At 38.0% G+C, this 23,640-nt stretch overlaps 1 protein-coding gene across 3 annotated transcripts in view; it reads left to right on the top strand.

The window, feature by feature from the left end:
- Nucleotides 1–23,640, top strand: part of nme7 (NME/NM23 family member 7) — a 39,983-nt gene that overhangs the window by 8,688 nt on the left and 7,655 nt on the right. For all 3 annotated transcript variants that reach the window (XM_077198839.1, XM_077198840.1, XM_077198841.1), the window contains exons 5-10: nucleotides 1,420–1,470; nucleotides 1,649–1,856; nucleotides 1,987–2,092; nucleotides 14,007–14,071; nucleotides 14,831–14,899; nucleotides 16,973–17,074. In XM_077198839.1, the coding sequence (XP_077054954.1) occupies nucleotides 1,420–1,470; nucleotides 1,649–1,856; nucleotides 1,987–2,092; nucleotides 14,007–14,071; nucleotides 14,831–14,899; nucleotides 16,973–17,074 (601 nt within the window). The remainder of the gene's footprint in view (nucleotides 1–1,419; nucleotides 1,471–1,648; nucleotides 1,857–1,986; nucleotides 2,093–14,006; nucleotides 14,072–14,830; nucleotides 14,900–16,972; nucleotides 17,075–23,640) is intronic.

A 23,640-nucleotide genomic window follows, 5' to 3' on the forward strand; every position in this document is an offset into this window, starting at 1 on the left:
AGTTACTGAATCACAATTGTCTTCAAGTAAAATTGTGCCCTTGAGCAAATCAGCCCAGATTGCTCTACTGGATTCGCCCTTCAGATTAGAGGAGTCGTTACGAGTAAATCTGAGGACATTTCTGGTGATTTCACTGTAAAATGGCTTTAAATTGATTTTTGAGCTTGTGTGTTCATAACTACAAAAATAGGTAATAAAGGACACAAACCAGAATGAGCTGTGCAAAGTTAACTTCAACCATGGTTAAAATCAGCTAAATGCATTATTATTCCTCCAACATTAAAATCTATTAGGAATATTATAATGTTATAAACACTGTACATAAGTAATACTTTTTAATGCATTTGCTTTGTAAACATAACAAAGTATGTAAATGCAATGATATAGTACCAAACACGTTAATTAGGCTCAAACACATTTTTTAATTTTAGTTTGTTTTAGCAATTTTGTTATGTGCCTTTGTTAGTTTTATTAACTCTTTTTAAATATTTCTATATCGCTTTAATTTATTTTTCATTTTTAGTCATTTAAGTGCTTTTTTTAGTGCTTAAAGTTTAAGTTTAGGTTTTTTTTTATCTAATATTTATATTTTATTTCAGTTTCATTATAATTACAGAGTCTTTTATTTTAAAAAATTATAAGTTTAAGTTTATTATTATTTAGTTTTTATTAGTTTATTAATTTTAGTTATAGTTTAGTTTTAGTTCTAACAACACGGGTCCAAACTGCAACACTAAACAACAGTATTAAAGGGAAGTCAGATAACCATAATAGCTTATTTGCTGTTTTAAAGCTACGACAGCCTGATTGTATGAGAGGGAATAACATTTTCAGGTCTTTTAGATCCCTGAAATGACAAAACTGGTATTGTACATTTGTAGACACCCCATCAGCACTAAAACATTTGACAGTTTTATATTTATGTTTTTGTATTTGGGATAAAATATGATCCAAAACTACAGTGAATTCAAAGTATATGTTTTTGTCTGTATGTCACTATACATGTGGTTTAGTACTACATTTTTTGGAGAATGGAAAATGCTGATCTTTAATCTTTCCTTTTCCTCTTGAAATTTGCTGACTGAGAGTTTCTCTGATAGACCATGTTGTTTTAGCCTGGCCAGGTTTTGCTGCTATAACCTTTCCTCAAAGTAGCAAACAGCTGTTCATTGACAGAGACAGTCCTTGTCAGAGTATGAAGATGTGCAAGTTGTTACATAGTCATATTTCTCACACTAATTGACGTGTCATCAGATTAATGTATGACATAATTCTAAAAAACAGTATTAAGATGAAATGCACACTTTTTGCTCCTTAGTTTCATACATAAAGCTCAATTTCACTATAGGAGTCAGCTGAGAGATGGTAGGGTTTGGAGATCACTTATTAACTCTGTGTACTTTTATGGCTTTCTTACAGGAAGCAGGCAGCGGACTTTTACATGGAACATCAGTCAAAGTCTTTTTTCAAGTGAGTCTTTCCTGAGTCAATGATTGACTTATATGTAAGGACTGGTTTTGAAGGAGACTCTGACTCCTGAACCACCAACATTGAGATTGTCACAGTGACTTTGACATGACTTTGCGTGTTTTTACCACAAATACACTCAGAAACACCAAGCATAAAGTAGCTTCTTCTTCAACAACAGTAATCTGGTGCAGTTTGTAAGCTCTGGTCCCGTGATTGCTATGGAGCTGATGGGGGATGAGGCAGTGTCGACCTGGAGAAAAGTTCTGGGCCCGACTGATTCTGGTGTGGCACAGAAAGATGCAGCGCATAGTCTAAGAGCCCAGTTTGGTACTGATGGCACTAAAAATGCAGGACATGGTTCAGACTCATTGGCATCTGCTGCACGGGTAACAAAAAAGCAATAGTCAAAAGCAATTAATCAAGTCTTTTCTTGATCAAATTATTCCAGTAAAATACTAATAAAGTCAAAGTAAATGATTGGTTGTGTTTTTAATTATACCTATTTTTGTCTGTTAGGAGCTGGAGTTCTTCTTCCCCTCCACTGCTGGTCACGGTCCCTCCAACACAGCCAAGTACTCAGACTGCACCTGCTGTATCATCAAACCGCATGCCATCTCAGAGGGTAAACCCACACACAGACACTGACAATATCATGTCTAATCAGTTATCTTTGAAATGTCCTATTATAGATGAGATAAAGTGTAGTTAAATATTTGCTATTTGTAATGTGCTGTTTGTAGTGTATTATTAACCCATCTCTGTTTATAAGTGCACATTATCATTAGAAGAATATGCCGATGTCATACCCCATCATTCCTGTCCCAGATACTTACTTAGGCTATTTTCTCCTAAATGCTGGTCCAAGTATTTATATATAATATATATATACGATTTCCATTACACGAGAGTAGATGTTAAAACTTCATGCTGATTTGTACTCGGCTTTTGCCAAGATAAGCACCAACTAAGATGTAGGTTTACAGTAACCTGTGCTTCTCCATCCATTTACGCTTCTTTCCAAATGGTGATGTGAATCTCCTTCTGTCTGGTGTTAATAGCTGCAGTGTATTTGTACACACAACGGCTGCAACCACAGTGCGGTCCCCTCATGACAACCGTCTGGATTGAGCAGAGTAGGGTACATCTCTAGGGTCTTCAAGTGGGCACCTTCTGTCCTCAGTGTTTCGTCGACTAGCCCACGACACCTCAAGAGGGCTCGACAGTGACTCTGGCGTCCCAGAGTCACCCCCCTCCGTCCCCCACTCAAGTCAGCGCAGCTTACTGACCTTTACATCCCTCCTACTGCTGAGGCTGCTCCTTTGACCTAACCACAATCTCTCACAACCTCTCCACAACCCGACCATACGCGCCAACCCGTTTGACTAAGGCTGTCGAGCCCCACTGCGGACGTTAAAGCGTTAAAGCCAGTTGCTGCTCCTCTCTGCTGCTTCAGATAAGTTCTTTCCCGTGCAACACAACTCTTGGCCACTGAATCCGACGTCTCTGAGGAACCGGGTTGCGGAGTGTGCCACAAATCCTCGACAACCCACTTCGACTGGATAAACCCGGACTCTCCATCCTCGCTGTTTTGCTTCAGTGGCCAGCTGAGCATACCGCAGTTTCTTCCTCTCATATGCCTCATCTACAGCATCCTCCCATGGCACTTTTAACTCTATCAGTTGAACAATGCGTGCTGATCCAGACCACACAATAATATCTGGTCGGAGGTTAGTGGTGGCAATCTCAGGTGGAAAAATAAGCAGTTGATCAACCAGCTTTTTCCAATTCCTAGCAGCTTCCAGTTGTCCTGAGCGAGAATTGGTTTTAACACCTTTTCTTGGTGGTTGCTCGCCTGGGCGGAGGAATATTGTCTTCTGTGTTTAATGTTTTGCTAGAACAGGTGGCAACTTATTGGATTATGTTACGCTTGTCTTCCAATGCTAAAGCCAAACATCGGAGTACTTGGTCATGGCGACAAGTAAACCGACCTTGGCTAAGAGCCACCTTACATCCTGTCAAAGTGTGCCTTAATGTGGCAGGTGATGAACACAAAGGACAAGAGGGATCCTCTCCTACCCAGAGATTTAGGTTCTGTGGTGATGGGAGAACATCATATGTTGACCTGATAAGGAAACTGATCCTACTCTATTCCATTGACCAAAGGTCTTGCCAGTCCATCTTGCGTTGTTCCACACTCTCCCATCTCATCCACTCTCCCTACTTGGCCTGGGAAATGGCCTTTATACACCTCATCCTCTCCTCCTGCTTTTGCACCTCGTTGACTACGAGCTTCCTCCTTTGAGCTGGGGCTGCCTTGTTCCATTTAGGAGGAGCTAAACTGAGCCCAAAACCCCATCTTCCATGCTGTACCTGCCCCACGATATCACCAATTTGAAGGGCAGCTTTTGCCTCTTCCACAGATTTCTTTGCTGACCACTTTCTACCAGTTTTTTAACATAGGTGCTACCTCCCTTACACATTTGTCACGTGACTCTACTAAGGTCATTTCCAGTCTGACCTTGGCGCACTTAAACTCCTCGGTTAAAGGAGAGACTGGCAGCTGCAATATTCCTTTACTATAAAGTCCCACTCTGCTGAGGCAGCGTGGAACTCCCAACCATTTCCTGATATATGAACTTATTAACGCTTCAAGCTTATCCACTGTTGTCAAAGAAACCTCATACACAGTCAGTGGCCACAGCAACCTCGGCAGTAGACCAAACTGAAAGCACCAGCGTTTTAGTTTCCCTGGTAGAGCGCAGCTGTTTATGCTCTTCAACCCTTCCATTGCTTGTCGTCTAACTTCTCCCACTCGAACTGTGTCCTTTAGATCCCCATCTTACCATCTCCCAAGACTCTTCACAGGCTTCTCAGAAACTGTTGGTATTGCCTCACCATTAATGAAAAATGTTTTATCTACCACCTTGCCTTTAATTAACGAGATGCTCCTTGATTTAGAGGGCTTAAATTGCATTCGTGCCCATTCAATGTTATTGGTTAACTTACCCAATAACCGATTAGTGCAGGCTACTGTTGTAGTCATGGTTGTCATGTCATCCATGTATGCTCTGATTGGTGGTAGTCGCATCCCAGAAGCCAAGCGCTCTCCTCCTACTACCCATTTTGATGCCCTAATGATTACTTCCATTGCCATGGTAAAAGCCAGTGGAGAAATTGTGCATCCTGCCATTATTCCAACCTCTAAGCATTGCCATGTAGTGCTGAATTCTGGAGTTGAGAAACTAAATTGCAAATCTCCAAAATAGGCTTTCACTAAATATGTTATTGACATCGGTACCCTGAAAAAATCAAATGCTGCCCAAAGAAGCTCATGTGGCACTGAACCATATGCATTAGCCAAATCCAGGAATGTCAAATGGAGCTCCTTCCTCTCCTTTTTAGCTGATTGAATTCGTTTCCAGATAACATTGATGTGTTCTAAGCATTCTGAGAACCCTGGAATGCCCGCTTTTTGAACTGAAGTGTCAATGAAGCCATTCTTTAATAGGTAGGTTGACAATCTCTGAGCAATAATGCTGAAGAAAAAATTAACTTCAACGTTTAATAGTGAAATAGGACGAAACTGACTGATGCTTGTAGCATCTTTTTCTCTAGGTACAACCTGCTTTGCCCATGCCACTTTTATCAATTTCCACAGAATTCGTAGAACTCCTGAAGCACTCTTGTACACTCTGTACGGAACTCCATTAGGCCCTGGAGGTGATTAAGCCCTTGCTTTTCTCACAACCTGCTCTATCTCTTTCCACTTAGGTGCACAGACCTCCATTTGGTATTCTGGTGGATTGATAGGTGGGATGTCTGACGGAATTGACATAGGCTCATGCCTTTTTGCTTCTGTATTTGTCTCCTCCAAATATCTCTCTAGCTCAACCCTAGATGCTTTTAAAGTGCCATTCTTCTCACTGGTGAATGACTTCTTTACGAATTTGAATGGGTCTTTATAGGAAATTAGCCCTCGCACGCTCCTTCTTTTTGTAGCGTTTCCGTAGGCGCTCAGCTCTGCGTAATGTTGCAAGCTTATCTTTTATGGCCCTTTGTAAGAGATTGAGTCCCTCCTTCTGACATTGTTCTGCTCTTTTCCATTGCTTCCTCAGCTGCCTCCTTTCTCTAACTAACCCTTCAATTTTCTGCTGCCGTCTAGACATTCCAGGAGTAGTTTGTACTTTTTCCTTCCTTTTTTCCACACCAAACCTCTCACTTCCATATGCGTAAATTATGTCCCCAAATTTATCCAGCTTCTTTTCAACTGTACCAGTTAATCTTTCCAATGCAAAGCATAGATCTGTGTTTACCGTGTCCCATGCAGTTTTCTCACAAGCTCTTGGCCATCTAACTCCAGGCCTATGCCTGTTGAGGTTCTTTTCTCTCTTTTGCTGGTTAGTCTGACCGGGTTCACAAGTATCAATGTGTTCATCACAAACTGTGCAAACCCTCCTCTCCTCTATGACAGGTGTGCTGATATCCTGCGAACTGTGGTTTGCTTCCTGTCGCTGGATTTCATTCGACTGACTTGACTGACTTCGTAAGAAGTACTGATCAAAGCGAGGCCCTTGTCCCTTCTCTCTCTAGCATTTCATTTTCCCTTGATGAATGTTCAAACCCCTGACTGTTGTCGCCTTGCTCCAGCCAGAGAGAACCTGAGAACCTGAACTAGTCTTTTGTGAATTACTCTCCATACTCATATCCGTTTCCATTCCAAATTCGTTAACCATGTTGTCCAACATTGAGTCATCTTCTGCCCCCGCTCTCGCAGACTCTAGGGGTATTTTCCTCTTTAATTTCTCAGAAGCCTTGGGCGGGTGTCTCCAGCATCCTGTAAACACAGAGCTGGAGACTGCCGGCAAGGGTAACTAACCCTTACCAGCCCATTGGGGTCTCTTTCCTCCTGTCAGCTGTCTCTCCAGGCTGTCCCAAGGTCTTTCCCTTGTTGCCAGCAGCACTATTCACCGCAGTCACTGGACGTATCCAGATCTTCATGATTTCCATTACACGAGAGTAGATGTTAAAACATATACATATATATACATATACAGTATCTCACAAAAGTGAGTATACCCCTCACATTTCAGCAAACCTTTTAGTGTTTCAAATCAAGGGACAATACTATAGAAATTAAACTTGGATATATTTTAGAGTAGTCAATGTGCTGCTTGAATAGCAGTATACAGGTCCTTCTCAAAAAATTAGCATATTGTGATAAAGTTCATTATTTTCCATAATGTAATGATAAAAATTAAACTTTCATATATTTTAGATTCATTGCACACCAACTGAAATATTTCAGGTCTTTTATTGTTTTAATACTGATGATTTAGGCATACAGCTCATGAAAACCCAAAATTCCTGTCTCAAAAAATTAGCATATCATGAAAAGGGTCTCTAAACAAGCTATTAACCTAATCATCTGAATCAACTAATTACCTCTAAACACCTGCAAAAGATTCTTGAGGCTTTTAAAAACTCCCAGCCTGTTTCATTACTCAAAACCACAATCATGGGTAAGACTGGCGACCTGACTGCTGTCCAGAAGGCCATCATTGACACCCTCAAGCAAGAGGGTAAGACACAGAAAGAAATTTCTGAACAAATAGGCTGTTCCCAGAGTGCTGTATCAAGGCACCTCAGTGGGAAGGCTGTGGGAAGGAAAAAGTGTGGCAAAAAACGCTGCACAACGAGAAGAGGTGACCGGACCCTGAGGAAGATTGTGGAGAAGGACCGATTCCAGACCTTGGGGGACCTGCGGAAGCAGTGGACTGAGTCTGGAGTAGAAACATCCAGAGCCACCGTGCACAGGCGTGTGCAGGAAATGGGCTACAGGTGCCGCATTCCCCAGGTCAAGCCACTTTTGAACCAGAAACAGCGGCAGAAGCGCCTGACCTGGGCTACAGAGAAGCAGCACTGGACTGTTGCTCAGTTTTGCATGTCATTCGGAAATCAAGGTGCCAGAGTCTGGAGGAAGACTCGGGAGAAGGAAATGCCAAAATGCCTGAAGTCCAGTGTCAAGTACCCACAGTCAGTGATGGTCTGGGGTGCCATGTCAACTGCTGGTGTTGGTCCACTGTGTTTTATCAAGGGCAGGGTCAATGCAGCTAGCTATCAGGAGATTTTGGAGCACTTCATGCTTCCATCTGCTGAAAAGCTTTATGGAGATGAAGATTTCATTTTTCAGCACGACCTGGCACCTGCTCACAGTGCCCAAACCACTGGTAAATGGTTTACTGACCATGGTATTACTGTGCTCAATTGGCCTGCCAACTCTCCTGACCTGAACCCCATAGAGAATCTGTGGGATATTGTGAAGAGAAAGTTGAGAGACGCAAGACCCAACACTCTGGATGAGCTTAAGGCCGCTATCGAAGCATCCTGGGCCTCCATAACACCTCAGCAGTGCCACAGGCTGATTGCCTCCATGCCACGCCGCATTGAAGCAGTCATTTCTGCAAAAGGATTCCCGACCAAGTATTGACTATTGAGTGCATAACTGAACATAATTATTTGAAGGTTGACTTTTTTTTTGTATTAAAAACACTTCTTTTATTGGTCGGATGAAATATGCACATTTTTTGAGACAGGAATTTTGGGTTTTCATGAGCTGTATGCCAAAATCATCAGTATTAAAACAATAAAAGACCTGAAATATTTCAGTTGGTGTGCAATGAATCTAAAATATATGAAAGTTTAATTTTTATCATTACATTATGGAAAATAATGAACTTTATCACAATATGCTAATTTTTTGAGAAGGACCTGTATATATTTACTGTCCTCTCAAAATAACTCAACATAAAGCCATTATTGTCTAAATAGCTTGCAACAAAAGTGAGTACACCTTAAGTGGACAAGTCAAAACTGTGTCCTGAAAAACTAAAACTAAAATGTTTGCTGAAATGTGAGGGGTGTACTCACTTTTGTGAGATAATATATATATATATTAGTATTTTAAAACTGGAAATGTTTTTTCTTTGTACATTGTGTACTATATTTTGCCATTTGAATTTTTAAACTAAACCTATTTTCCATCTGGGAACAATGCTCTTGTAGAGTGCCGAACTTGCTCAGAAGCCATAGTCACAGCTAATTTGTGAGTAAATATTTTTTTTAAAGATCTTTTCAATAAATAGGTAAAACAAGTTCATACACTGGTATAGACATGCTGAATTCATAAACATGTTGAATTCTGAATGGTGCACTATAAGCCTAAGCTTTTATGAAACCTACTGCTAGAGAGGAAATTACTCGCCCATTGTTGGAAAAAGACATCTGTCAGGTTTGATCCGAAGGTACACAGTGACAGACATTCAAACAACACTTCCTGTTCAGTAAATCTGAACTGAAATCTGACTGAATCCAGACTGTTTATATTTTGCCTTTTGAATTTTGTGTTCTGTTTGAAGTAGATTAATTACTATTTAGTTGTAAGTTGGACTTTTGAAAAGACCTCACAAAAATTAGATCACAACCATTCTGATAACCATTGTATAATTTAAGGTTTTATTTTATGCTTTTGCAGTTATCTGTGCGATGTGAAACAGGCCTCCACCCAGACCAGTGCTAGATTTTAAAAACAACAATTTCATTTTTCATTTCTTCTCCAAAAAATTATTCTTTTCAAAGTGAAACAAAAGTGGTTGATTTGGTGGAAGTGCAAACTCAGTTCTTATGAATGAAAGGAGCAGTTCTGCTAGTGAGGGTGTTACTTCAGAGTCCTTTCGTGATTCTCTTCTGCTTATAAAACTGTCTTCATGCCCTCCTGGGCTACTGTTATTTTGCTTGTTATACGTTGATGAGTATAAAATCCCCAAAGCCAGTTCGTACTCTTAACCAAGCCTTCGCTCCGGATTTGTTCAAATCCATCTCCTGATCCCTGTTCATGGAGCATGCCGCCAGGGCACTGACCTGTGAAATCTCAAATCCTCTCGATAGGGCTGAGGTAGATATTTCACATAGTGGCCATGGGCTAAGCAGGCCCCAAGTTGATTTTGTACATTGCTTTGGGCTGAGTAACCTGGAGGGAATGTTACACAATCACACACACAAGCACACACACACACAACAGAACCCCAACAACAGACCCAATCAGTCATGAACACAAAAAGATACGTGCTTCAAGATCTCAAACAGTTTTGACGCACTTTATCTGTCGATTTTAGGGGTTTCAATCATTCACTTATAATTTGTCTCATTATTGAAATGTTCTTTTCAGATTGTGAATCTCACAGTCCCATCAAGATAACGTTCAAAATGGTAAGAAATGTCTTATGGGCACTTTTGTAGCTTTTGCTCAACTTCATTTCGCCTAGCATTGTGACAACTATCTGTTAGTCACCAAATTGTCCAACCAATTGCACACCCACACTCGTATTCCAGCTACCAACCTCCTGCAGTGTGTTTGTTCTCAAGAACTCCATCAAAAGTGCTGGCAACCACTGATTTAAAGAGGATTGCAGCCTTGATTACCTTTTGATTGGAGATTTGGAGCCCACCAGGTTTGCAAAAGGAGTAAATAAAAATAGCCAGTAATGAAAGTCCTTGCCGAGAGAGCCGCTACATGACTGTAATTAGACAGCTTATGCGGCAACTGCTCTGTTAATTTTTTCAGCATAGTCATGTGGCTTGGTTCACTCTGTGTTGTAACATTACTTTTGAATTATAGACTACAATATCATGTTGTTCTCATCCCTAAACTGTAGTTACGCACTGATTTTAACTTAAAACTATACCCTGTGCAATGTCATAGTTACTGTGCAATGTTACGGTGTAAGATTAGATTGTGTGATTCTATGCTTTCCATTTCTCGTCTCCACCTTTAGACCTCAAACCTATTATAAACACTTTAATCCTCAAAAAATGGCAAGCTGAATGGGAGCAGTGTAACTGAAACAAACTTTACAAAAATCAGCCCTGTGGAAAACGGCGTGTCCATTTAGAAAATTGGTGTGACCCTGTTATCTATACTCACTGTCGAATAGACCACTCCAGACTAACCCATACGTTTTTGATAATGGGTGAAGAACCTTCACGGTTAGGACTCTATACTTTTCAGTTGACTTATGAAAAGACCAAATTTTTTTTAAAGTTTATCTATATATATATAGTTTTTTGGTTGTTTTTTTTACTTTTTATATATATTTCACTTTTTTTCTCGCCATGAATATAGCCTGGGTAGCTGGCATCGCATCCTCAACAGGAACAACCTGGAATGTTGTATTGGGCCCGCCAGTATAAACCCCTATTCATTTTAGGGGTAGGCACTCAGCGGAATCATTCATTCAGCGGCACTGCTACAAAGTAAAAACATTCGCAATGTTTGTGATTGTAATATATTTTAAAATGTAATGTATTCAGTGTCACTTGATCCTTCAGAAATTGTTCTAAGATGCAAGAGGCATGTCTTATTATTATAGAAAAATATTTTTGTAGAAAACATTTTTCATTTTCTGTGAAAGTGAAAGTTCAAAAGAACAGCATTTATGTGAAATAGAATTTTTAATATTATAAGTGTATTTACCATCACTTTTGATAAATTTAATGCATCCTTGCTGAATAAAAGAGATTAATTTCTTTAAAAAAAAATAATGAGCCTAAACTTTTGAACTGTAGTGTATACTGTGGAAAATGTGCTAATTATGCCATGTGTGACCTTGGTTTGTTATATTATATAGTATGCGTAGTGACAGTGCATACTGTAGCTTTAGGTAGGGTAAAGGTCATAATTCTCTGAATTGTCTGTGCTTGGCATATACTCGACCAAACAGCATGCTATAATAAATAGGTAATGATTTACTCAAACCTATTGTCCAGGGTTAGGGTCATATCACAGAGTTGTTGTGCATTTTTAGCACTTTCTCTGTTCTTTTAATAGAATACAATGATTAACCTAGTATGCAGTGTGAAGTGAGTTTATCTAGATGGTTAATGTTGTCATCAAGGTCATGCTACTTCACAGTGAAATGGCTTAAACTTTGGGCATCCTTCATTAATGTATTCTGAGATTCACGCCATATGGTCCAAAGTCTATAGACCTTATGTAGCCACGCCCCTTTTCAGCGCTGAGCTCGTTGTCTTTTGACTTCCGGTCTGTATTTTCACAGCGATCTTGCGTAGTTATGATTGAACGGCTCGTTTAAAATATTTCCAAGGTCCATTTGTTAAGACATATGCTTTACAATGCTTATGATAAACATTACAATGCTCATGATAACTTTCGTTAACTCTACAATAAGTAAATCAACTTCACCAGCTAATTACTCCTGGGCAGCGATGCCATAGAAATATACAGAGCGACTGCAAAAACGGAAGTTCAAAGACAATACTCTAAAGATGGCGGCGTCCTCGTTTCTCTGGTGCATAAGGTCTATAACACTAAAGTTAATAGTAGCTGAAAGCAGAGACAAATGCTTATTGATATCAGACCTTCAAACACATTCGACTTCCTTTCAAAACTATTAGCCGGTAAAAAGTCACTTTAACAATGCAAGCGTTTAAGTTATAGCATTTGTAGATGTCATCCAATTAATCCATATTTTTTTAACTGAAAAATCTCAACCAATAGTAAAGGAGTTTGATTTGTTTTGAACTGGCTCATGACTGGAATAGACAAATGTGTTGCCAGGCAGCACTGATACCATTGCCTTGCAACAGGGCTGATTGTGTCTGGAAGCTGCTATCAGAATTGGAACCTTTAGGGTCACCAGTGGTGCCAAGGGAGGGTTGGGGAAGTGTGAAGATGTCATTTATGTGACAAAAGAAAATTCTCCGGGGCGGTTACTACTGTGCATAGGGAAGTAATCTGTTTATGCTCTGTCAACGGCATATTATCATTTCACTCTTATTTCTTAGAAAATTTTAAATATGGAAATAATAAATGGATCCTTGCCCTTTTCTGCTATTGAAATAAGATTGAAATCACATTTGATTTGTGCTTTGCAGTATTTGCCCTTTCTCTTAAAGGTGGGGTATGTGATTTGGAAAACGACCGGCAGATTTTGAAAATACACAATTCAAATGGTCCTACCTTCTTTCCTCCAACGCTGGCCCTGACTCCACCCATTCGAAGAACATGGACGCTCAATCATGCACGAGAGAAAACTCAGATGCGCTAGAGATTGTAATGCCGATTTACTACTAATCATGGAACCGGCTTTACTGACGAGATGCGCATGCATCACGAGCTTTGATAATGCGCACGAAGGGGGTCACGCGCGCTAGGGGGAGGGGGGTATGGTACAACCGTTTGATTGACGAACTTACTGTCAAGTGATTCCAGGTGGTCTTGGAAATTATTGGCTGGAGTTTTTCGAGACCTGCCCGTTCCACAGATGATTAAATTGCTTAATTTTCATTTCAGAGCTTCTAACTCAGTGGCTGTAAGTTGGTTAGGAATAGGATTTCAAGTTATTTTAAAAAAATGGTCAAAAAAGAGAATCACATACCCCACCTTTAAAAATATGAGAAAAAAACAGCAAATGTAATTGCTTTGTGTCAAGGACAGCCATGAACATATCTGACTGCACTGTGAAACAAATTCAACATGAATATAATTTTTTTCTTTATATATATATATATATATATATATATATATTCCCCTAAACATGTTATATGCGCTGAATGATTGGTATTAGCCTTTAAACCATACAGTAAAAACTTGTGCTGTACTAAAATTGAAACCACAACCCCCTAAATCAGTTCTAATGTATAAATACCCCGCTGTGTTTTTTATTAATATAATCTTTCAGCACTCAGTCCAAAGGAGAGGACCTGGAGATTCGCTCTCGTGATATTGAGATCAAAGTCTCTCCTTGGAAGTCACACCTTCATGATCTTGTGAACTGTTTTTGGCCTCTAACGCAGCATGATCAGGTTAAACAGAAGGTTGAAAGTCTTACTTGTCACTTAACACATGTGGCCAATGCAACATATAGTTCTTTAACTGCAGGGACAGTCACCCTAGAGCAAGGGCGCATAGTCGAAAGAGCAGGATCACATGAGTTCCTAGATTACTGCTACTTGGTATTGAACTTAAAACCTTTGTGTTAGCATCTCAAAGCCTTAATCATTAGACTTCTCTCTAATGATTACTCTGCTCTTAGAAGTGTAATCTATGTTTCCAATAGCATGCGAATATACTCTGCACTATACTTTGCTGTGTCCTTAAAGGGGAACATGGTCATTTTTACAATCTTTAAATATACACTTATTTGGATTACACACTTGACCTTTAAATGTAAGATTAATAAATAAATAAAAATTGTCTACATTTATTTGAACTTTTTTTTATTTATTTATTTATTCTGTTGGGCCTGAAAAAAATCCTTAATTCATTCATTCATACCCCATAAAGCTATATACTAATATGTGGAGAATGTTTTAAAAAAAAATTAAATCAGTCTGTGTTTGCATGGTTTATTCTTACATTAACAGTTATATATGATGTAGAGATTTTTGTAAAATGTAAGATTGTGTTCATTGCAGTTGCAATGAGCATCTTTCATTTAAACTGTCTTATTTTTTCCCAGCGTTGACAGGAAAGATTCTCAAGTCAGTCATAGAAAATGGATTTGAGATATCTGCCCTACAAATGGTTAGTATTTTAGTTAATTATATTTCAGTCTTTAGATGCAAACTTACATACAATAGCTATCATTTCAAACAGTATGTCCAAATTATAGTTCAGTTAATTTCAGCAATGAAAGATATACACATTTTCTGGATATTAGACCAGCCTCTCTTTAAAAGAACAAATGATCAAACTAATAGCAAACGTAGGCGAAGAAAAAACGAATCTCTGTATAAATCAAGGGCAAATACAATTATGTTTTCCCTTTGGTGTAACCTGACCCCGTCATCGACATTACATTGTGTGATGAGATCAGTAGCCTCCCACATCTCCAAATGAGTCCTCTGCTAACCAATTACAGGACTACAGCTTTGTCACATGACCCTTCTGAAAATAGTGTACAGAGTATGCCCCTGGGCAAGAGTGGATCAATGGCGGTTTTGTTACTATTAGAAAGCATGTATGTCCATGGCTGAGTTGGTGGTCAATAAAAAGAATATCAGACAGTGATAATGGTGTGTTGGAATGGTTGGTCTGGAGATTTTATCTCCAATGTGTTGGATAACCCACTCAAATGCACCATTATAGTCAGAATTGTGATTAATACATCAATTTTGCTTGTAAAAATAAACATTATATTTTTTTATTAATGCAGATCTCATATTATTCCTTGATTTTGACTATATTTGCTCATTTATACAAGTAATAATTCTAAATGAAAAACCTTCTAAGTGTTTTTATTTAGTATTCAAATTGTGGCTTGGTTTTTCCATTATTCCACAGTTCAACATGGATCGAGCGAATGCTGAAGAGTTTTTAGAGGTTTACAAAGGGGTTGTAGCCGAGTACACTGTAAGTATATGTTGCTTCTCTCTACTATGATTTATGATTCTAAAGAATACATGGCTCACTTTATATTAAACGTCTTAAAACACTCTGTAATAACATTTAAATTAATAATTTGATACTATGCACTAATTGTGTTGATACACAATAGTATTTGAAGACACATAAGATAAAGTGGAACCAAATACATTTAAAAAAAACTTGCTTGTTATAGCTGCTATATAGTATACAATTTAACTATTTATTTTAAACTCTATGATAATTGAAGGGTCCAGTCTGAAAAGTCCAGTTCTGCTCCCTTTTTGAGCACAAATGAGATTCCAGTTGTTTAATTATTCATTGAGTGAAGAAGGCGTAGTCACCAAAGCATTGATTGTAACTGCATGCACACCTGTCTCCTGAAAAATCTCTCTGAAAGGCACCGACAATCGCTTGCCTCATGGCAGTTTCACTGTTTTGGGCAGTGTGTTGTCACAGTACGTGGAATTTTGGTTCACAGGAACAACCTTCACATTCCTGTTTGCTATTTAGCTTCAATAAATCACTTTCTAGTCTTTGTATTTCAGCCAAAAAGCAATAATTTATTTTGATAGCATGCACACAAGTCTTTTAGACCAAAAATAAGCCATTTTCGGTTGCGGGTCATTGAAGCCAGTGGCTATTTTGGAGTACAGGTCCTTGTCTGTTGCTATGAAAACTGTCTCATCAACATATTGATTGCCTCACATTTACAAAACACAGACTGCATGCTGCAGGTGCAAAGTGCCTATGAAACAGAGTGTGCCACTATTTTTGAGCTATCCTAGTGTAAGTAGACAAATTGAGACTATGGCGTCCACTGATGTTGTTCTGCAAAAATACATAAAGTTATGCATTGTCTTACTCTGGCTGCTGGAACAAAGTGAATTTTATGCCCAGCTGATCTTATTGTGATCTTATCAGTTATACATGTTAAGACAATGTGAATTATAATATTGCAAAAAATGATTTTTCTCAAAATTCATCCCCATGTTGACATGTCATCACTTAATGACTTATTCTCTTATTATGTAATACATGGCACAGCCTTCGGTAGTAATTTTAGAGTAACCTAAACCATTATCTCCACTAGAATCATACTCCTTGCATTCCTTTGAAATACTCAAATATATATTCCATGTTATCATTGTATATCATTGTAACAGCACTTCACATATTGGGTTGCAGAGATTGCGGTTACATTGACACTGAGTGGAGATTTCTTGTGAAATAGGGAAGCTCTTTGATGCTTCTCTATCTTCATTGTTTAATGATAACGTACATTTAAAAATAATGGTTCTTTATTGGCATGTATGGTTTCATATATAAATTTTAGCATCCAAGGAACCTTTCCATTGTACAAAAGGTTCTTTATTGTGGAAAAAGGCTCTTTATATTATTCAAATGAAAGAACAATATTTTCTGTGAAACCCCTTTTTGAAACCTTTATTTTTTAGAGTGTACAACAGTTTCTCATGCTGGTTATAAATGGTTTATGAGGGTAATTTATTGGCTATATAGTTATTATAAATGTTGCTTTTATTATTGTAGATCTCATAAATGTTTGATTTTGAAATATGTGTTTGTATGTAGTCACAAAAAGTAACCCGTACATTGTTAATAGGTTCATCTGAAAGGCTTTGCGTCTTTGACATGCAAAAATGGAACAAAGTGCTTATTATTATTTTTGAAATATAAAACTAAAAAGATACAATTGTGGACATGACATCTAGATCAGACGATGTGAAAATGCCTCATGGGCTGTTTAGTGGTCTTATACAAACTTATACATACAAAATACGGAGGCCAACTCATCAAACCAGATTAAATAAGAATTAGAACTAGTCTTGTTGCAAATAACCTGTTCCAAGAACAAAAGCAACAATTGTTTGCTTTGACATCCTTTAATTTATATATTTATTAAGAGGCACACTGGTAACTTGAGTCCTCCATCTGCTCCAATGTCTTCCCAAGGTCTGTTCAGATAATAAGCTCTTTCATTGGTACAGGCACCGCAGGTAGACCACGGGAATTGTTAACTCTTGACTGCTTGTGTTGCAGAATATGGTGGATGAACTTTGTTCTGGTCCTTGTATGGCCCTGGAGATCCACGCTACTGATGCGGCCAAAGTCTTTCGGGAGTTCTGTGGACCAGCAGACCCTGTGAGTGATCTGACTGCTGAATCCCATGCCATGTTATAGTGCGTGTTTCTTTCCCAAAAACAGCTTAAGTTATATGCTTATATAGCATTAATAATTTCAGTGCTCTTTTCATATAATGTATGTAAGCATACATCTTTAACGTCACTTAAAGGTCATATCAAGGTTTTATGAAAGTTATAACAGATACTTAATGCTCCTTCAGTCTCTTGTACTCAGTGACCTCTTTTACCTTATGTATCATGTTATCTGTAGCACTCTGAAGGCATATCATGTGTACGCCCCCAGGTAAAAACATGCTTTGTGTCTGCATCAACCAGTCGAAATGTACACCGCCATGCAGGTTTCGTCTTATACGAAAGATTAGTCTGCCCACTCATGTTGCATGACGACTGTTTCCGCTCTAGGTGGCCACAATTCTGCCAAGTTTTCTACTAATGGCAGAGATAGATTATAAACTGCAGGTACCAGTCATGATGTACCATTTGATAAGAATTACAATCCTTAGAGTCCTTGGGTTAGGGTTTATCAGCCTTATGCACAGCACTAAAAGGTTTGATAATAATGTGGACTTTGTCGTTTTCAGTATGGCACTCGCTTATGGTCCATTTGGTTTCCTTTGATGGGAAAAAAGGTGGACTATGGGCGCTAGAATTTAGCCTTTTGGTTAAAGACCCAATGAAATCAAAATTGGAATATTGTGACTTTTAGTGCTTGTTAGCTTTTAGTTATCTATATTTGTACTCATTAAGTTAAAATATTAAATTGACAAATTTATCATAACTATTTTCCATTTTGGCGAGTTGGTGGCTAATTCGTACAAAATATCATTCGTACATTTTCATAAGATCTGCTTACGCTCCATTGATGGTTAGGTTTATGGGTGGACAGGGCTGCAGACTAACATTTGAGAGCAATAGCACCGGTACCACTAAGTTCTACAGATGGCTAATAATATTACGTAAATACACATTTGACAGTAAAGCACTGAGCTGGAGTTGAGATGCAGATAAAATTAACTTCTAATTACCAACAATAACATTTAAAATCCCAATTATTTTTTTATTTTTGGTCATCATCACATATAAATAACATTTAAATTGAATAATATTTAGCCTGGAACTTTGAAGTGCTGGAAAAAGTGTGAACGGAATCACTTGAAAGTCCTAAAAGTGCTTGAATTTCACTTGTGAAAGGTTGTACGAACCCTAAAATGAATAATGTAAAAACATTAGACTATTCCTGCCACAATACCATGGTTACAGTTAGCGTTATTACATTAAATCCATGGTGAGTGTTAGTGATTTGTGGACTGGAAAGCCTTCTATAACTTGTTCATTCATGGCACAATGTTTCTCCTGGTTTCCACATTAGTGCTGTTTGATCTGATAATCTGTGGGTTTATAACAGAGAATTCTGCACTGAATTTGAATGCTTCTCACTAGATCTTGCAGCGATGTTATTAATTCTGTGGTTTGCAAATTCAAACGGTTTCTCATTGGATCTCCCACTGCTGTGTCGTAATGTGTCCCGTGAACAAGATCATCCCGCGAGTAATCCTATTCTGAGCTTGCACTGCGCTGTCTAATATTGGTCTGAGCTTAAAAACTGGCAGCGCTGCACAGCTCAAACGAGAAGCACGCTTTCATTTTGTTTGGCATTTGATGTTTTTTTCATATGCAACAGAAATGGAAGCTCTTATCATTTGGGAAACATTGTGGTCACACCAGTGCAACCTCTAACAAAAACCATTTGATCACAGTCTGGACCCTGGTGGACCATTTTGCTTTCCTAAAAATCACATGTTTTTGTAAATCAAATTCATACAAAATCGCCACCTTGTAAAATAGCTGCTTTTCTTCTGAGTTTGAGTTGGACCTCCAGTTGTGCAAACTGTCTTGTTGTTAGCATTTTATTACTTTTATTACCTTACACAAGCTGATGCTTGCCCCCTAGATATTTGTGTTATTTGACACAAATGGCTTTGATATTCTGAACATGGCTCCAGTGTTGTGACCTTTACAAGGTCAAACTGGATTGCTCAATCATGGGTTCCGGAAAGAGCTACGCACTTCTCAATTGACAGCCCCGCCCTGGGTCCTCCCCCACCCTCTCTTTCTCACACACACACACGCAAAGACACATCTATGGTGCAGAGGGAAAGAGAGAGAGTGAGAGAGTGTGGTTTTTTTTTAAACACACTGACAGGCTGTATATCAGTATTGTCGGGTCACAACAGCAACAATATTGTCTTATATCTCATAAGTTCTTTGAACTCATGCTCTTTATTTTGACATGTTCTCCTGCTTCCCCCCCCCCCCCCCTCCTTCTGTGCTGGTTCTCTGGCTGCATGTCTTTGGTTTATAAACACAGCCAGTATGATGCATAAAACATAGTTATTATGTGTGTTTTGGGGAGATAGACTGGTCTAGATAATGTACCTTAAACACTTTTTGATTGTTGTGGTGAGTAAATGAGGGGTTACCACTCATTCCTTTCCATTTACCAAATCACACTAAACACATATACAACATAACCATGTGCTGAGCCGACTTTTACCTCCATTTATAATGTTATAAAGCCTTGTATTTAGCCTAGTAATTCATTTCCTTCATCAACATGAATAAATGTTAAACTGAAGCTCAGCGCTTAACAAGGTATAGGATACTGTATTTTGTTGCCTTTTTATTTAAAGTACATTTAAAATGTTATTATTTCTAATTTTAGATTTAAGTTTAAACTATTTTTAATTGTTTTATTTTTAGATAACAATAAAACCACCTTTAGAAAGAGGACAGGAAATGTGGTAGGGGTGGAGGAGGGAGTGCTATCATCACTCAAGCTGTTTTTGAGCATATTTTTCCTGCAAAAAATGTTGGAGCTAGCATACTAACTGCAAGGCCTTTATACTGAACGAGTTGTAAGGCCTTTGAACAGTCATTCTAATGTTTATTGTTTGGATTCAGGGAATGTTCGTACAATGAATGTTTGCTAGATAGTCTTGTGATATGCACAGTTATGTTTTGTGTTGATGACCAGATTTATTTCAGATGAACAGGCAAAACAAAGTGGCTGGAGTAGTGTCAACTGAAGGTGCACCACAGACCGCTTCATCAATTGTAATGGAAGCAATCTTGTTTTGATCACAAGCATCTAGTGCCGACAAACCTAACTAAACGTTTTTCAAAGATGTGCGCATGCTGACATATTTGTTGGTGTCTCCTAGACCAGGGGTTTTCAAACTGGGTTGCAGCAGCTAAATTTGCGTTTCAGTGAATGACACACTTAGACACAAGCAGTGTAGTCTAGGGCTTCACGATATACCAACATTAGAAACCGAGACATTACCTATTTCAAATTGCAAAAGGTGTCATTTAACAATGTAAATATAAATATATGCGCCGTTTCGAAGTCAAAGTATTCTGCATGAGATTGCATTACACCAAAATATTCAATGTCATGAAAGGCGGTTTCATGTCTGTTCTGTACGTGTTGAACTTATGATACTATATTGTTAAATGTTTAATATGTATCTGCCATGCAATAGTCGGTGAAGGTGATATGGCACTGCGCTGAACACTTTAAAAAACACACAGAGCGAGCGTATTTCAATTTTTATGGACATATTTCATATACTCTTTAATGTCCTTAAATGAAGAAATTAAAATGTAAATTTTAGTATTGAAATTTTACGGTTGTACTATAAAATAAAATGATTATTTTTAAATACTCGATTAAATGTTTGATTAAGATTAAGTTTACAGTACTTCTGACACCCCTCCCCCATCCCAAATATTTCAGTGGGTCTTAAAATAGATTATACTTGTCTAGGTGGGTCTTGGAATGGAAAAGTTTTGGAACCCCTGTCCTTGGCTTCAGCAATCCTTAAGATTACATTGCTGGACCAAAATGCAGAAAGACCAAATTGAGGCGGATATAAGGATAAACCATTAACACTTTGAGACTCCAGGATTGTGTGAACAAAAGAAGGGGAGAAATATTTCAGCATTGTTTGTGAAGGATTAGTTGTAGTTCATAAAGAGAGGATAATACTCTTTATCGCTGTTTGAGTCTGAAGGCAGGCGTGTTTTTCTTTCATTTCAGCCGAAAGTTTCAAAATCCTGTGCAAACACAAAGATTACATTAATTCGGGTTGGAATGTGTAAAGTTTTATGAGAGCATCATAAAGTTTTCCGAGCGCAAGTCAGCTTTAATGTCATGTTCTGTTGCAGAGTTTGGAGATCCGTATGATGGATTTTAGGGGGAAAGGGTCAGTGTTTGATGACGTGATTAGTCAGTCTAGATTCAACATGCTTCATTAACCACTTTTCTTTTCTGGTGACCTCCACACCTCTAAGCTTTTCCCACTGCCGAACACACTTTATAGTCGTTTAATGCCTTACCAAATGGTAGTGAAATGAAAAGGACCATGAGAGTTGCCTTGTAAAGTTTATTTATAAGGGAGCAGTACCACAGCATGGTCCATCGTATGGTGGGAAACAAGAATAGAACGTGCGTCTAACATTATGTCAGAAACATTAAAATTTAACCTGAGAACACATGCTTCTTTGGCAGAATTTAGCTAATTTTGGACCACTTTGTGTCCTAGTGTAGCATCAGGCCCTGTAAAGAAGACATGAGATCAGTCAGACCTTGTTTTGTCCTTTAGAACAATTATCAGCTTATTGGTTGTGGTTATAATTTTAATATCAGTGCATGCCCAGTTTTTTTATGTTTTGGCCTATATTACAAATTTATACTACTACTACTAAAAAATTCAATTAAAAGACAATAAAAACTAAAATAAATAGTTGGAATGAACAGTATTTCAGTACCATATCAGCTATTGGCCAATGGATTCTTTTTTTTTAATTATAGGCATCAGTTGATATTGAATATTTAATTGTTCATTTCCCAACAGTTTGCTGTCATCTAACGTTTACTTAATTAAAGATGATCTTTAAAAACACTGATGATTTAATAACACTGTTAATGTAATCTTTGGCAAGTCTCAAAAGTAACATCCTTTTTTATTATTGTACATTATGATTGCCTAAATTCACTTATAGCAATTAAAATAACTTGAAAAGCATTTTAGTTTTTAATTTTTAATGTATTTGGGCCATTTATTGGTTGTCATAAATATTTTAATGTTAATGGTTTTCAGTTATTGGCCATAATTTTATAGTTCTGCCTCCCTAATAAATGGTTTGTATGCTACAAATGATTTGGATAAAAAAAATCCCTTTGAAACCTAGAGACATTACCTTTTCAAGCAATCCAAATGAATTATATAAAAAAATATTGCAACGTTTTTGAGACTGCTGTGGAGCTTCTCTGCAGATTACTGCAAGTTCTACCTTAACAATGCAACCTATGAGATTTTACATTGGTCATAAATCAGACTTTAATGTCCCAACTTTGGACATTTCCGTTGTCGAATCTCATTTTAGGACAGTCTTAGGTCAGGTCAAGGTCAATGTAAAGGTTTTTTATTACCAATATTTTTTTTTAAGAATTTTGTTTCTGAACACTTTTGGTCTTTCTGACCTATTTGTTGTTTAGTACTGCTGTATTCAGGGATGATATCAGCTGTGGAACACTGCTCCTCTCCAGTACCTTTATATTACAGATCTCTTCATCATGTTGATAGAAGTGTAAAAGAGCAAGGAGATATGTGTGAAGTTAGTGAAAAAATGCATCATGGCTGATCCTGTTGGCTTTAAGATGTGAACTCAAGTCAATTGATGGGAGATTTTAACTTTCTCATTCCTTGATTTGACAGTATTGTTCAGTGTAACCAGATTCTTTGACTCAAGGGTCTGTGTACACAAGGAAACAATGTCTTTCTAGACAAAACTTCCTTGTACGAGGTTGTTTCCAAATGTGTGAAGTTGCATTCTGCTTTGTTATTAGAACAGACCAAGCTCACAAAAGAATCCTCCAGGTTCTGTGTTAATACCTGCTGTTATTGTCTGCCTTTCTGCATTCAATCTGCATGAGTCTGTTTGAACTTAATTAGCTTCAAGGCTGACTTTGGTCCATGATTGTACAGAAGAAATTAGCCATTTGTTTTCGGTGTGACAACGCACCAAGATCCTGTTCTCTTAGTTGTGCTTAAGTCTCATATGGTGTTGGAGTTCATGAATAATGTATTGTGCCGACAGATCGTATCAACTGACAAAGTTCAACTGAATGCCTGTCAATGACTGACTGGCTTTCAACTCCTGGTTCCAAAATACCGTAACTAAACCTCCACTTGGAAACGAAGGTAACTTGTAACATGGTAAACCTATACAGTGGGAATGTAACTCTGCCTGATTTTTCACAGACAATGGAGATAAGATGAAGTATTAGATGTTTGCACACAGTGTTTGCCTACTTTAGACAAGAGCATTTTGCTTATCCATGTCCTCCAAATGTATCAAAAGTAAACAATGGTTGTGGAGGTAGAATTCAGTCTTTAATACAGCTGTACAGTGTAAGGTCAAGTTTGTGTTTAAGTGCCCAGTGCTCAGTTTTATTAGGATCTTGCTAATCTAGTGTTCTTGTTCTAGTATGGCTCTGTG

Source organism: Siphateles boraxobius, unplaced genomic scaffold (assembly GCF_051911475.1).
Source record: "Siphateles boraxobius isolate OS27281-9 unplaced genomic scaffold, OSU_SipBor_1 41, whole genome shotgun sequence".
In the NCBI taxonomy this organism is placed as follows: Eukaryota; Metazoa; Chordata; class Actinopteri; order Cypriniformes; family Leuciscidae; genus Siphateles; species Siphateles boraxobius.